A 16,563-nucleotide genomic window follows, 5' to 3' on the forward strand; every position below is an offset into this window, starting at 1 on the left:
TGTTGCATGATCACAGCCTCTAGGAATAAAGGGAGATTCTTCCACAGAGCAGTGACAGAGCCAGAGGCCATCTGGAGAGTACACTCAAGCACAAAGCACGTACACACAATCCCAGGAACACTTTCAATAATATATTTCAATACTTCCATCAGCATACACAGCTAAACACAAAGCGAATGTTGGCTGAAGAGCTTCAACCTGAAGAAAGTGGGATACCTAGTCAGTTGCACAACTAAATGCCTTCAACTGAAATGTGTCCTCCGCATTTAACCCAACCCCCCCAGAAACATGCACACACATCGTTTCCTACATAAACGCTAGCGGGAATGCATATGACAGCATTCCTGAACTGATGCTCTAGGGAGTGAAAATGGATCACTTCACGTATAGGCCATTTTTGACTGCACTTTGCTACTACTTCAATGTATAATTAATTGCTCATTTATACAGCAGTACTCCCAAAGTTTTGAACTCCCAGTCAAACCCATTCAATTCTTTCCCATGTCAAAAGGTGAAATGCCCTGAAGTAGATTCAAATCCCCCCAAAAATGACTGGTTCTACATCTCTATACTGACAGTACTGCTAAACTTAGCTCAATCCATTGCATTCGAGTGTTTATGGAGCAAAATTGAAGATAAGTCTCAGTGTCACTCAGATACAACAGCTCAACGCAGAGGTGATGGCATTACACATGCAAAATCCATAAACCCTTTCCTTCTTCTGTCTGTGTTTTTAGTGCTCCACCATTCCTGTGATAAACTGGGTATGCAGATAGCTGCGCTGGGCCTCTTATGAAATCAGCAAATATGCTGTTTACATTTAAAAAAAAAATTTTTTTTAAAAGGAATCCGATAGCATTTCAGTGAAATGAAATTGAATGTAGAGAGCTAGCGTTGTGTGTTACATGCCAAAGAGGTCACAAACTAGATCCTCCGTATCCCATAAAAAAAGGTGTACGGTGGACCGTAACATGAAAGTAAAGAGACCTGGTTTCCACAAGACGGTTCTGTAGACATGTCGTGGGGTGGTTGACCAAGTGGATTGTTTTACGATTTGCTGTGTGAAAAGGGATGCTCTACAGGGATTGGGCCGTGTGAAAAATAAGGTGAAAACAAAATGGAGCTAAAATGACCCAATCTCTGCCTGTAGAGGAGACTGTAGTGTGGGGTCTGGTTAGCCAGTGAGCCACGAAGGCATTGTGGGTGTTGATACGGCAAATAACTGAACCGCAAGTGCACATTTCTTACAACTCCGTCTTCAGATATCCATCTCTGCATAACCATTTTTTTATTTTTTATAAACACTTCAGTCATCCTTGTTCATGGGCATTCAACTCAGGCGCTAACTTGGAGAGAATGACCAAATGTACATGCACACATTATTCCAGATAGTAGCTCATATCCCACTTAAGGTCTAATTCAGGATAAACTGGTTACATGCACCTTTGATATCCCGCTCATGAGTATCCCTGTAGCCATGAATAAACACAATATTCCTCATTTAAGGTTTATAGGTTTAATGGAATAGTAACTGAACTCTGGACACTGACTATAGGCCTATAACCTCACATGTAGCATAATATATTAACTCCTGCAGAAGTATGCATTTCTTGCAGTGAAATTATACAACAAATGATAATTGTGTCTCGGGAAGAGTAGTGGAGAAATGTTCTCTCTTATTTTAAGCATCTCGAGAACATCTCGTGAATCTAATGTGTATATCTTTGACACTTAAGCAAGCAGACCACATAACAAAATATGCACCCAAGACGAACTGAAGTCTTATCAGAAACGTGTTCAGTTGTTTTCAACTCCTTAAGACCGGTCAAATTGATGCACAGTCCCAATCTGTCAACTATTTGGAGACATTGCATTTTCTCAAGGGTCCCTAAACGAAAACATACAACTTAACCTGTGTTAGCTAGATTAATACATTCATTTTAAATCAATGTAAGACGTTATTCTGGTGGGAACTGTTTTCGTCTTCTGGGGCAACAAGTTGTGAAGAGAAGGTGCATGTATCGAACTATAGGTTGACAAAACAAATGGCCTACCAAATGTTGGAAATTGTAATATGGCCTACCAAATGTTGGAAATTAGAATATGGCCTACCAAATGTTGGAAATTAGAATATGGCCTACCAAATGTTGGAAATTAGAATATGGCCTACCAAATGTTGGAAATTAGAATATGGCCTACCAAATGTTGGAAATTAGAATATGGCCTACCAAATGTTGGAAATTAGAATATGGCCTACCAAATGTTGGAAATTGTAAGACATTTGTCTAAATTAGGGTTGAAAGTAGCCAGTAGTAAATTAATTATTACTATACTAAATTATTATGGATGGAACTGTGCAGGTAGCCTACTTTTTGAAGTGATTTGTTTGACAATCAGATGAAAACATTACACAACACACCTGAGGCATTTTTATCTCAGAGCTGCCAACTCGACATACTGACCACACCACTCGCATTGTAAAATGAATTTACACATAGGTTAGTCAAATCATTGCTCACGTGCATCTGCATAGCCAGGCGCTAAAATAGAACTTGGTCTTATTTGTGACGCTTGAAGCACTGCAAATCCTGCCTCCCCCATCTCCTCATTGGTGTTTAGGAGCATATACCCACGTGGGTGATTGAAAGATGAGCGGAGGTCCACACTCACTCCAGTCCAGTTGGTGGTGGTAATGCACCTTAAAGTTGGTTGCCAATCGCCATATAAAGTTCAAATAAGAAGAAGCCTGAAGGAGGAGAGATTACTAGAAACAAACTCGGTTTACCATTTTATCTGTGGATTAATTTTCGGAGTAGAGGACCTTGTGCATTTCAGGTCACACCACTGCATCTCGCAAACACACGGTCAGCAGCATCTCCATTTGCCAACTTGAGCTGACTCCGAGCTGGGGTCGTTAATTTCACATCAGGCCCTTAGCCTGTGCTGCAATAAGGCAGAGTTAACCGTTTGAGAGAGTGGTGGATGTGCTGCTAAAAAAGATAATCCGGGGGACGCAGGCAAACAAATCACTGTTCATGATTCCACTCGTTTGCAACGAGGCCGGCGAGATTACAACTCAGTCAGACCAAGAATAAGCGCTCTGAGCTTTGATCAACGCTGGGACCAATATTTAGATGTTTTAGACGCAATTGAATTTCTTTGTGTACAAAATATATATTGGAATTATACTTTTTTTCAAATTATAAAAAAAATTGAGGTCCGGACCTCTGGCCACGTGTGTAATTACGGCCCTGTTACCTAAACTGGAATGTAGACAACAAAATTTCATGGATGGCATTAAAAAAAAAAGATACCAAAAATGCATCACACCTTTTAAAAGACAACATACTAAGATAAGGAAAGCAAACTACAGTGATCATAAAGTGAAAGCCTACAGCTCTGGAACAGTGCAGTAGGGAGTGGAAGTCCACCAGCGTGTTTGGCTGGTTTCCTCTGGTAAGTGAGGGATCAGCAATAGAAGGTTACGAGACGAGGGTGGGAATTGGGCCTGGTTCAATAACATCTAAAATGCATCCTTTCACCGCAATCCAGATAAATGACTCACATCAAGGAAGAGAAAAGGAAAGGCCTTTTCCAAAGTATTTACATTCAAACAGGGCGTCAAGCGGGCTGCTTAGCTGATGGGGCCAACTGCTGCTTGGAGGCACCATGAACAGGATGGAAAGGCCCAGACTCCCTCCCTGGGGGAAGAGACTTCCAGGATCAGGACAAACTGTGTGGCCCCCTACACCCAAGAGCTCTGTTATGGGTGGAAGCTACATTTACATTTTAGTAATTTAGCAGACGCTCTTATCCAGAGCGACTTACAGTTTGTGCATTCATCTTAAGATAGCTAGTTGAGACAACCGCATACCAGTCATAGTTAGCACATTTTTCCTCAAAGGTACAACTGGACAACAGAGGGGTAAGACTGAGGGCATGGAGTATCTTAGACCTGGGTTTTTTTTAATAAGAGGAGGTGACGGCGCACCCTATCAACTTATATCACTTTTACCAAACCCAAGCCATTTTCCTTTTGAGCGACAAAGTCTGACCTCTTGTAGCACAAGCTTCTGAAGAGGTCAAATAACAGGGATAACACTTCTAGCGTTGCTATGCGGGAACAAGTCAGAACATTCTCCTCTGAAACAAGACAAGACAGCGACAGGCAGTGTAGCTCCCGGGAAAAGTTCTGCTCCCCTCTACAGCCGACAGTCAGATTTGCTTTAGCACATCCTCATATCCTGGAGGGAGATGTGCCTGGAAAATGGCATAGCACTGTAAAAACAAATCTACAAAAATAAATACTACCATGGAAGTGTTGAAATGTTCTGGTATGACATGCCTCATGTATGAAAATAGTGTAGAATTGACTTAATTGTCCTCAATTTCCCCCCTCCTCTCTGCACACGACCAAGTTACACACAATGCTGACGATGTATGAAATAGGTAACATTGCATGCACTGCAGCCTAATCATTGCACGCATTGCAGCAATCTGTTGCATGTTGAATAGGGACACACATTTGAAACATAGGGGTAAGCAACAATCCATAAAAAAACGAAAGAAAAATCAGCCATGCCAAGAAAGTAGATGTCACCAGGGATGAGCGTTTTACCCATTCGGATTTTTTAAAAACAAGGTTGAAAACATTACACTGTGCAGTTATACACCTCCTCAGATGGACTCACTACAAGGACTGCTCTGGCAAGGTCAGAGGCAAGGTCATGCAGAGGCAAGGTCATAGGCCTCACTACAAGGACTGCTTTGCGGGATGTATTGACAGCTGAATGCGATAGAAAGCTTTGGCTGAGACAAGAGAGAACATGGGCAGCAGAGGAAAAGTGCTTTGTAGGCTGTATTGATGTGGATGGACTTGCCCAGAGGTCCAGGATGTAATAGAAGAGACGTACTACAGTGATGCCAGTAATCTGGCTGCAAGGCTACGTAGGGCCCAAACCTAACATCCAGGAACATGCGTTTTAGCCTCAGCCATTTCCTGACCATATTCCATAGTTTTTGTTCTTTAGGCAAAGACCACAAAGCAACATCCAAGACTACACTAACCTTAAAAGGCAGCAAGCCTAGTAGTTAGAACATTGGGCCAGTAAGCAAAAGGTTGCCAGATTGAATCCCTGAGCTGACAAGGTAAAAAAAAATAAAAAATGTTGTTCTGCCCCTGAACAAGGCAGTTAATCCACTGTTCCTAGGCCGTCATTGTAAATAAGAATTTGTTCTTAACTGACTTGCCTGGTTAAATACAGGTTTTAAAAAACAATTCAATTAAACCTAATGAAGGAGGCGTAAAAGAAACACCTGAGTGTAGTTTCTTTCTTTCAGGTCGTGAGAAGAAAACTGACAAGGTAGGTTGTCTTCTGCACTGTTAACTCCTCCACATTTACTGGATTGGTTTAAGATGAAGTGTCGCCTTGTTGACATCCAAAAGAGGAAGTCCCGCTCCAGGTTTCTTTCCATTTCCCCTGAAAAACAGATGCATCCGTTTTTTTTTTGTTGGTAACCCCACTCAGGGTGAGGCTACACCAACGACACGAGCAAACTGCCAGGGCATTAATCTATAATCCAGAAACAATGGCTGACCCTGGTAAATGCCTCTGTCTGGCTTGCCTGAGATTAGATAAGATACCCAATGAGGAAGGGAACTAAAAAGGTGAGCTATAAATAGTACTTTCAATCCATATCAAAATAAACCAGCACCCATAAAATATATGGGCTCTTCAAACAAGAGCTGTGTTTCATAGACCGTAATAGCCTACAACATTCGTATCTATGTGTATTGCATCATCAGAGGGTGAAGGAAAATACAACCACACCCAGAGGGGCAGAAATATGCACAAGGAAAGCTGTGAAAAACAGAACCCCAACACATCTGGGAGACTGAGACAGTTCAACAGATAAGTGCAAGAGAAGTTACAATATCTACAATTAAATAAACTTCCGTAGAGTTGCAACTTTAAATCTGCGTTTTAAGTCGTTGCCACTTTCTGAACTCAGCAGCAGGATAAGTCCATTATTCACTTTCTTATTCACTGGGGCAGATGGGGGGCAGACTGAAGAGCTAAAAAGGTCTTCCTGACCTTGAGAAACTGTCGTTGTGCAATTAAAAATTCCATCAGTATATCAGGAAAGGGACACAAAGGGGAACCTTGTAGAGGGAATCTAATTTTTTTAAAGTGTCCTTTTGGAAATAATTCAACAGTAATACAGAAAACTGCCAATTCAAACAACGGTTACTTAAATGGCTTTTTATTGGTTTTGAAAAGAATGCTAAACCAAGTGTGAGTGAAGACCAGTCCAACACAAGTTAAGTGATACTATTCAGAGTCACAGTCCTGTTGTAAACCGCTCCTCATCTTGTACTATTCAGTCACCTTTGAGCTGATTTCCTGGTGATTACAGTCTTATGTCCAACAACCTTTATTTACACACATATATACACTAGGCTCCTTAGTTCCAATGAAGGGAAATCTAAACGCTACAGCATACAATGACATTCTAGAGGATTTTGTGCTTCCAACTGAGGCAAGTTTGGGGAAGGCCCTTTCCTGTTTCAGCATGACAATGCCCCTGTGCCTGAAGGGAGGTCCATACAGAAATGGTTTGTCGAGATCGGTGTAGAAGAACTTGACTGGCCTGCACAGAGCCCTGACCTCAACCTTGAACACCTTTGGGATGAATTGGAAAGCCGACAGCGAGCCAGATCTAATCGTCCAACATCAGTGCCTGACCTCTAATGCTTGTGTCTGAATAGAAGGAAGTCCCAACATCTAGGAAGGCTTTTCTGGTGGAAAGCCTTCCCAGAAGAGTAGAGGCTGTAATAGCAAGAAAAAGGGGACCAACTCCATATTAATGCCCATGATTTTGAAATGACGTGTCCACACACTTTGTCATAAAAATACAGTACCAGTGAAAAGTTGACACCTACTCATTCAAGGGTTTCTTTATTTTTACTATTTTCGACATTGTAGAATATTGAAGACATCAGAACTATGAAATAACACGTAGAATCATATAGTAATCAACAACAAAAAAGTGTTAAGCAATCAAAATATATTTTGAGGTTGAGGTCGGCTGATTGTGGAGTCCAGGTCATCTGATGCAGCACTCCATCACTCTCCTTCTTGGTCAAATAGCCCTTACACAGCCTGGAGGTGTTTTGGGTCATTGTCCTGTTGAAAAACAAATGATAGTCCCACTAAGCACAAACCAGATGGGCTGGTGTATTGCTGCAGAATGCTGTGGTAGCCATGCTGGTTAAGTGTGCCTGAATTTTAAACAAAATCACAGACAGTGTCAGAAGCTAAGCACACCCACACCACCTCCTCCATGCTTCATGGTGGGAACCAAACATGTGGAGATCATCATCTGTGTCACAGAGACATGGCGGTTGGAACCAAACATCTCAAATGTGGACTCCAGACAAAGGATAGATTTCCACCCATCTAATGTCCATTGCTTGTGTTTCTTGGCCCAAGCAAGCCTCTTCTTCTCATTGGTGTCCTTTGGTAGTGGTTTCTTTGCAGCAATTCGACCATGAAGGCCCGATTCAAGCAGTCTCCTCTGAACAGTTGATGTTGAGATGTGTCTGTTACTTGAAAGCTGTGAAGCATTTATTTGGGCTGCAAACTAAGGTGCAGTTAACTATAATGAACTTAACCTCCTCAGCAGAGGTAACTCTGGGTGTTCCTTTCCTGTGGTCATCATGAAAGCCAGTTTCATCATGGCACTTGATGGTTTTTGCGACTGCAAATTTTCCGGATTGACTGACGGTTTTTGCGACTGCAAATTTTCCGGATTGACTTCATGTTAAAAAGTAGATGGACGGTCATTTCTCTTTACTTACTTGAGCTGTTCTTGCCATAATATGGATATGGTGTTTTACCAAATACGGCTATCTTCTGTATACCACAACACAACAATTGATTGGCTCAAATGCATTAAGGTGTAAAGAAATTCCACAAATTAACAAGGCACACCTGTTAATTGAAATGCATTCCAGGTAACTACCTCATGAAGCTGGTTGAGAGAATGCCAAGAGTGTGCAAAGCTGTCATCAAAGCAAAGGGTGGCTACTTTGACCAATCTCAAATATATTTAGATTTGCTTAACACTTTTTTGGTTACTACATGATTCTATATGTGTTATTTCATCATGTTGATGTCTTCACTATTATTCTACAATGTCGAGAATGGTAAAAATAAAGAAAAACCCTGGAATGAGTTGGTGTGTCCAAACTTTTGACATGTACTGTATGTATGTATGTATGTACATTTGAAGTCGGAAGACTACGTACACTTAGGTTAGAGTCATTAAAACTTGTTTATTAACCACTCCACAAATTTCTTGTTAACAAACTATAGTTTGGCAAGTCTGTTAGGACATCTACTTTGTCCATGACACAAGCAATTTTTCCAACAATTTTTCCAGACAGATTATTTCACCGTACAATTCCAGTGGGTCAGAAGTTTACATACACTAATGATGTCATGGCTTTAGAAGCTTCTGATAAATGATGTCAATTAGCCTGAGTCAATTGGAGGTGCACCTGTGGATGTATTTCAAGCCCTACCATGAAACTCAGTGCCTCTTTGCTTAACATCATGGGAAAATCAAAAGAAATCAGCCAAAATAATCGTAGACCTCCACAAGTCTGGTTCATCCTTGGGAGCAATTTCCAAAACGCCTGAAGGTACCACGTTCATCTGTACAAACAATATACGCAAGTATAAACACCATGGGACCACGCAGCCATTATACCGTTCAGGAAGGAGATGCGTTCTGTCTCCTAGAGATTAACGTACTTTGGTGCGAAAAGTGCAAATAAATCCCAGAACAACAGCAAAGGACATTGTGAAGATGCTGGAGGAAACAGGTGCAGTATCTAAAGCATCCAAACAGGTGCAAAAGCATCTACATCCACAGTAAAAAGAGTCCTACAACGACATAACCTGAAAGGCCGCTCAGCAAGGAAGAAGCCACTGCTTCAAAACTGCCATAAAAAAAGCCAGACTACTGTTTGCAACTGCACATGGGGACAAAGATCGTACTTTTTGGAGAAATGTCCTCTGGTCTGATGAAACAAAAATAGAACTGTTTGGCCATTAATACCATCATTATGTTTGGAGAAAAAGAGGGAGGCTTGCAAGCCGAAGAACACCATCCCAACCATGAAGCACAGGGGTGGCAGCATCATGTTGTGGGGGTGCTTTGCTGCAGGAGGGACTGGTGCACTTCACAAAATAGATGGCATCATGAGGAACAAAAATTATGTGGATGTATTGAAGCAACATCTCAAGACATCAGTCAGGAAGTTAAAGCTTGGTCGCAAATGGGTCTTCTAAATGGACAATGACCCCAAGCAAACTTCCAAAGTAGTGGCAAAATGGCTTAAGGACGTCAAGGTATTGGAGTGGCCATCACAAAGTCCTGACCTCAATCCTATAGAAAATTTGTGGGCAGAACTGAAAAAGCGTGTGCGAGCAAGGAGGCCTACAAACCTGACTCAGTTACACCAGCTCTGTCAGGAGGAATGGGCCAAAATTCACCCAACTTATTGTGGGAAGCTTGTGGAAGGCTACTTGAAACGTTTGACCCAAGTTAAGCAATTTAAAGACAATGCTACAAAATACTAATTTAGTGTATGTAAACTTCTGACCCACTGGGAATGTGATGAAAGAAATAAAAGCTGAAATAAATAAATTCTCTCTACTATTATTCTGACATTTCACATTCTTAAAATAAAGTGGCGATCCTAACTGACCTAAAACAGGGAAATTTTACGAAGATTAAATGTCAGGAATTGTGAAAACCTGAGTTTAAATCTATTTGGCTAAGGTGTATGTAAACTTCCGACTTCAACTGTATGTATGCATGCACATATATATATATATATAAAATGTTGTGTATTTTTTGCTCAGAAAAGGGGGTTGGGGGTAGAAAAATAAATCACTGTGCGAACCCTGTTCTAGTGTTTTAAGTGTTCTCCTTGAAATGTTTACTGGGAAACTACAACATAAACAAGACCACTTAAAAGTGCCTTCAGAAGGTATTCATACCCTTTGACTTATTATACAATTTGCTGTGTTACAGCTGGAATTCAATATGCATATATATATATTTTTAATTCTCACCCATCTACACACAATACCCCGCAATGACAAAGTGAAAATATGTTTAGATGTTTTTACACATTTATTGAGAATGAAATACAGAAATCTCATTTACATAAGTATGCGCACCCCTGAGTCAATAGGATTATGGCTGTGAGCCTTTCTGGGTAAACCTTTAAGAGCTTTGCTCACCTGGATTGTACAATATTTGACCATTATTCTTTTTAAAAAGTATTCAAGCTCTGTCAAGTTGGTTGTTGATCATTGCTAGACAATCATTTTCGGGTCTTGCCATATATTTTCAAGCATATTTAAGTCAAAACTATAACTTGGCCACATTCACAGTCTTCTTGGTAGCAACTCTAGCGTACATTTGGCCGTGTGTTTTACGTTACTTTCCTGCTGAAAGGTGAATTGTTCTCCCAGTGTCTGGTAGAAAGTGGACTGAACCAGGTTTTCCTCCATTAAGTTTATTTCTTATCCTGAAAAACTACTCAGTCTAACAATTACAAGCATACCCGTAGCATGATGCAACCACCACTGTGCTGAAAAATATATGCAGCGTGATAATCAGTAATGTGTTATTTAGGATTTGCCCCAAATGTAACACTTTGTATTCCGGACCAAAAAAAAGTTATTTACTTTGCCACATTTTTAGCAGTATTTTCAGGATGCATGTTTTTGAATATTTTTTATTCTGTACAAGCTTTCTTCTTTTCACTCTGTCAATTAGGTTAGCATTGTGGAGTAACTACAATGTTTTTCTCCTATCACAGCCATTCAACTCTAACTGTTTAAAATCACCATTGGCCTCATTTTCAAATCCCTGAGCGGTTTCCTTCCTCTCCGGCAACTGAGTTAGGAAGGATGCCTGTATCTTTGTAGTGACTGTGTGCATTGATACACCATCCAATGTTTAATGAATAACTTCACCATGCTCAAAGGAATATTCAATGTCTGCTTTCCCCCCACCCCCACCTACCAATAGGTTCCCTTTTTTGCGAGGAATTGGAAAACCTCCCTGATCTTTGTGGTTGAATCTGTGTTTGAAATGCACTGCTAGACTGAGGGACCTGACAGATAATTGTGTGGGGTACAGAGGTGAGGCAGTCATTCAAAAATCATGTTAAACACTATTATTGATCATAAAGTAAGTCAATCCAACTTAGTGTCTTGTTATGCACATATTTACTCCTGAACTTATTTACGCTTGTCATAACAAAAGGGGACATTTCATCTTCACACGTTTTATTACATTTGCAAAAATGTCTAAAAACATTATTCCACTTTGACATTAATGGTGTATTGTGTGTGGGCCAGTGACAAAAAAAATCTAATTGAATCCATTTTAAATTTCAGTCTGTAACAACAAAATGTGGAAAAATTCAAGGGATGTGAAGACTTTTTGAAGGCGCTGTATCTACTATCTGCACACATCCGGGGCCTTCATATTCTGCTTTCATTTTCAGGTAAGTCTATCAATAATTGTGGCATATAGTGTTGAAAGCAGGGGCGGAAGACCCTACAAGGATTCATCTGCGTTAGTTTAGTGAGTTATGCCCTCGTGGTAATCTTAATGTGACGTTAATAGGATGGGGATACAATGCTATGTAAATAGGATTAAATGTAATTGTCAACTGAAACTATTGTTGTGGCGTTTGAAAATGACAATGTCCAGACCACAGAGAGCAATAGGGAGACAAAGTCTCAGAACCGGATTACAGCATTTGGGGCCCCGACCTCAGCCGCCCCCACCCCCCCCAAAAAAATGTTTTTCCCCATAGTGCTGAAAGAAAAATGTGAAGTTTTATAATGCTATTTTACACATTTTATGAGGCTAAGAGAACATTTAGCAGTTTTAAAGCTAATATCCTGAAATTCTACACTTTTTGCCATGGGGCAGCAATTTTTGTTCACATTTTGCCTGGCTAAAAGAGGGGGGAGTTGTGTGGGCCCCAAGGCACGTGCCCTGCGTGCCCATTTGGTAATCTGGCTGGGCTAAGAGCCGCTAGGCATTCAATGCTGAGAGAAAAACCAGGCCACTCCGACAGTGAGAGAAAGAAAGATAGGAAGAGAAAGAGGACTCTGTAATCCTTAGAGACAGAGCTGTGTGAAAACGACACATGTATCACCTTCAGGCCAGCCTGGCTCTTTACCATGGAAAAGTCATGTCTGCTAGGTTTCACTTTCAGCATGGGTACACAGAGGTCATGTGACCAGGACAAAAGGACGGTAAGTAAATGTGATCTTGAGTGCTTGACTCATATTGTAATTTAGTGCATTGGCCTGCATAGCTGTACAATGTTTCCCCCCCTCCAAAACACTGGCCTACATTCAGTCTCCATTCAGTTCTGGAAAGTGTTATTGGGATCTTTGTGCCACACCCAAGAATAATTGTAAGGGAGACAGTAAGATACATGGTGAAAAAAAAAAACAGTTTAACTCGACATGTTGCGGTGGGCTGCTGCTGCCCTCTCCTCAACCTCCAAACCTGCGTCGTGTACCCTGCCAACAAGCCAGGTGGTCCAGTTTGTACATGTCCTGGCGTCCTTGCCCAAAAAACGACAGCCCTGGCTGTCACAGAGGTTAGGAAAACATGGTGCTGACTTAGTCACATTCTTGAAAAGATATGGCCCATGGCCAAAAGGGAAATCTGTTTCTTGCGAGTGTGCCACCATCATGTTGGGTGAGTGGAGATGCTACATTCCCACTGGGGTTAACTGTGAAGGAGAACCCCATTAAAATAAAACTTCCAAGGCATCTCTAAAAAAAGAATGTTACAAAAGAAACACTGATGCATAATTGACCTTTATCCAAATTAGGATGCCAATATGAATAAATCCTGCCTGATGTAGAGTGACGTACAACAAAAGACTTCAGAGCTACAGGAACCAGGAGTGTGTCCTTCCCTGTCATGACCATGACCACATAACCATACCTCTTGCTGTCAGTCAAAGCAGGAAATTGGCGGTCCTCGTTTACAGACTGGCTTCAACCATCTGCTACTGAACAGTGGGCTACATAGCTGTGCTACAGTCAACATGTTAAAAAACCAAAGCCTCAACAAGAACAGAAAGAGGAAAAACATGAAGAAAACAGTCCCTGAAGACTAGCAGAGTCATGCTGAGGCATGTTGCTATACACATGGTTGTTGCTCACTCATCTGTTTTCAACTCACAGACAGACAGAGAGAGAGACAGAGAGGCACAGACAGAGAGACTGAGAATAAGGGAAGGAAAACAGCTGAAAGGATGTAGATTATTATTATTTTTTTTTAAGAGACCATATGGGCAGTGTCTTCCTGTTGGGTTTAAGGTTCAAGTTGAACTTGTGACAAAACTGCCTGATGGCTTTAGTTTACAACATCAATCATTTCAACTCCTCAACACTACGCATGGTTCACTCCAAGAATCTCCAGGGAATTGCTTAATCCACTAAACCAATTAAGCTCAGAAATATGCAGCATTTTGTGAAACGGTAAACTTCTGTCGAGGGATCTGGAGTATCCTGCAATTACTAAATATAACTAAGGATGATTGCTGTTCAGTGCGTTCACAGATAACTAATCAACAGTGAAATTAAGGTATAAGCAAGGAGACAAGGATGAAAACAAATTGATAGGCAATCCTCATGGAGTTGGAGGACGTTGGCAACACACGTTATAACCGATTTAATATTCGTATTTTTGATGGACTCAAATGGTCGCGTCACTTAAACATTCCTCTGCAGGTGTCAATACACTGGATTCCTTTCAGCACCTGATACAGTGCGATATCCTTCAGGGCAGTTGCCTCCGGCTGTTACCCTTCTTTCTTTCTTTTTTTTTTTACAAATAATTTGCCACTTGTCTTACAAGAAGCTAAAACGACTATGTATGCTGAGGATGAGCACCTACTGAAAGTGAGCTCACAGACTCTTAGCAAGGAGTTTACAGTCAGTGTCAGAATAGGTCATTAACAATAAACTGGTCTTAAATATATCCAAAGCCAAAAGCATTGTATTTGGTCCAAAGCATTCTCTTAGAGTTGCACATAAAGGGCGTGACCGTTGAACAAGTTAAAGAAGCTGAACTCCTAGGAGTTACATTGGATGGCCAGTGATCACTGTCAAGTCATATTGACAAAGGTGTGAAGATGGGGAGAGTTATGCCTGTTATAAAAAAGATACTCTGCATTTTTGACACAAATATCAAACTGTACTAGTTGTTCAGACTCTGATCTTTTCTTATCTTGATTACTGTCCAGCAAAATGGTCAGGTGCAGCACCAAAAGACCCGGCAAAGCTTCAGCTGGCTCAGAATGAAGCAGCACACATTGCCCTTAACTGCACACACAGAACTAACAGCAGCAACATGCATGATAGTCATTCATGGTTGAGGAGAAATGGACTACTTCTAGTGTTTTTAAGAGAAAATGTTATGTTGAAAATGCCTAACCACCCGTATAATCTATTTGCATACACTTCAAAAACAGACATACACCACCGACACGCCACTATGGGTTTCTTCACGGTACCCAAACCAAAAACAGACTTAATGCATCGCTCAGTTATGTATAGAGCCATGTCGTCGTGGATTGCTCTGCCACCAGAAGTTACTTGGTCATATTAAGATCTAATTGAACTGTATATAAGAATATATTAAGTTTGTAAATAGTATTTTTGTTGTCTCTTGGTGTCTTTCCAACATACAACTCTTATTTTAGTTTATTTTGAATTGAATAAATATATATTCATGTGGACCCCAGGAAGAGTAGCTAAACTTGAGAAGTAGATCTCAGCCGTAAGCTATAGCCTCTTTACCCTGAAGGGGACCAAGATAGCTCATCAAAAGCCTTCTTATGCAACAACTTATTCAGGTTAACTCAACGCTATAACAGAGCCACAGTGTGGAATCACCATATCAACATGTACGTCTAGAGAGCACTTGTGCCGTATATTCACAGCATAGGATGAAACGTATGATTTGTCAAACATTCATCTTTAGAATTCCCTGAGATTTAATGAGCTCTTGCTCTTGGATTTCTGTAGGAAAGACCTCAATCTTAATATCAATATTATTATTTTTTAAATCAGTTTTGACATTCGTTTGAGGGATGTAAAACAGTTTAAAAAGCTATGTCCAAAGCCATATCCATCAGTAACTTCAGCTGCTAGCCCACAATTTAAGTAATTATAATGCAGCAGGGCAATAGACCCTTGGCAGCATGAGGTAACATATAAAATAATCCAGTAAAATAATTGAACCGTTTCAGAACCCAGTACAGAAATGTGTTAAAACATGACCAAACTCCACAGTCAACATCTGTGAAACTTAGTTAAAAAGGGTAACACACTCATATGTGGCAAATTGCAGAAGCATTCACTGACAGAAAAACAGGCGTTGAAAGTCTGATATTCCCCAGAGAGAAGTAGTATTGTTAAAAAAAATACTATGCAGTGATTGGCTCTGTTGCTCTTAATAAAGAATGCCTCATGTTATTTTTGTACATTATCTATGGTATGGGCAGGCTAATTGCAAACTCTAAGAAGATTCTTATAAATGCCTTGACATTTATACGTTTGCAATTGCTTACAATATCATAGTCCACGTATTGCAAATGTATAAATCACAGAAAATACAAATAAAATGAGTGGATAGAAATCAAAATGTCAAACTATCCCACGGTGTCTGTGAGGGACAGTAAATAAGGCCAGTGTCTCCGCAAGCGCAACTGCTTCTGTAACTTTGAAACAATGTAACGATCAGATGAAATTGTTGCGTTTTAACAATTACATGTGGAGTGCACAACACTTTTCAGATCTTTTTACAGCGGTTTAGTTTGCACCATTATTTATTTCATTAAGCGAAGATAATAGCCGAAGTTAATACTAGACACACCCTCTGTGTAAACGAACTAAATCTGATCAAAGGACCAACAACGCATTGAATGGCCAACACTGTATCCAACATGTCCAGTGCGGTGATACTACACACTGGAATGGCCAAAGACTCCCAAAAGACGTGTATTCTCTATGAATATCTAACGTTACTCCTTTATGTGTTAATTGTGATCCTTTCCATTTCTTTATCCACATTTCCTGTCCCCAGTTTCCCAACCGTTCAACAACAAAGAATTCCGAGATAACAATGTTGAGTAAATTTACTCATTTTGCTTACCTGAACATAATTGTTTTCACAGTAGTCTGCTACCCGCGTGAGATTCTGGTAACTCTCTATAAGAGCTCTTTTACCGGCTGGAATTTCTTCCTCTAACAACATTTGCAGCTCTGCCATCTTACATCGCCCCGCATAGCTTCCTCGCCTTCCCTTTGATTGAAACCACCAGCTCAGCTTCGGAGAAAAAAAAAAGAAGAAACTCCTTCGCCTGGTATAGTGGGATTCTTGGCCTCGCTTTCACACCGGCGCAACCTATCAGCCACCCGCAAAAAAACAACC

The 16,563-nt window shown here is 40.6% G+C and overlaps 1 protein-coding gene across 18 annotated transcripts in view; it reads right to left on the reverse strand.

Moving 5' to 3' along the window:
• Positions 1-16,481, reverse strand: part of abi1a (abl-interactor 1a) — a 65,764-nt gene extending 49,283 nt beyond the window's left edge. For 9 of the 18 annotated variants that reach the window (XM_024392816.2, XM_024392824.2, XM_024392823.2 and 6 more), the window contains exon 1: positions 16,285-16,480. In XM_024392816.2, coding sequence (XP_024248584.1) covers positions 16,285-16,401 — 117 coding nt within the window. In that variant the 5' untranslated portion in view covers positions 16,402-16,480. Of the gene's footprint in view, positions 1-16,284 lie in introns of all 18 variants that reach the window. The other 9 variants (XM_024392821.2, XM_024392820.2, XM_024392819.2 and 6 more) reach the window with 2 other exon arrangements.
• Positions 16,482-16,563: the final 82 nt, after the last annotated feature.

This window comes from Oncorhynchus tshawytscha, linkage group LG29, assembly GCF_018296145.1.
Source record: "Oncorhynchus tshawytscha isolate Ot180627B linkage group LG29, Otsh_v2.0, whole genome shotgun sequence".
In the NCBI taxonomy this organism is placed as follows: domain Eukaryota; kingdom Metazoa; phylum Chordata; class Actinopteri; order Salmoniformes; family Salmonidae; genus Oncorhynchus; species Oncorhynchus tshawytscha.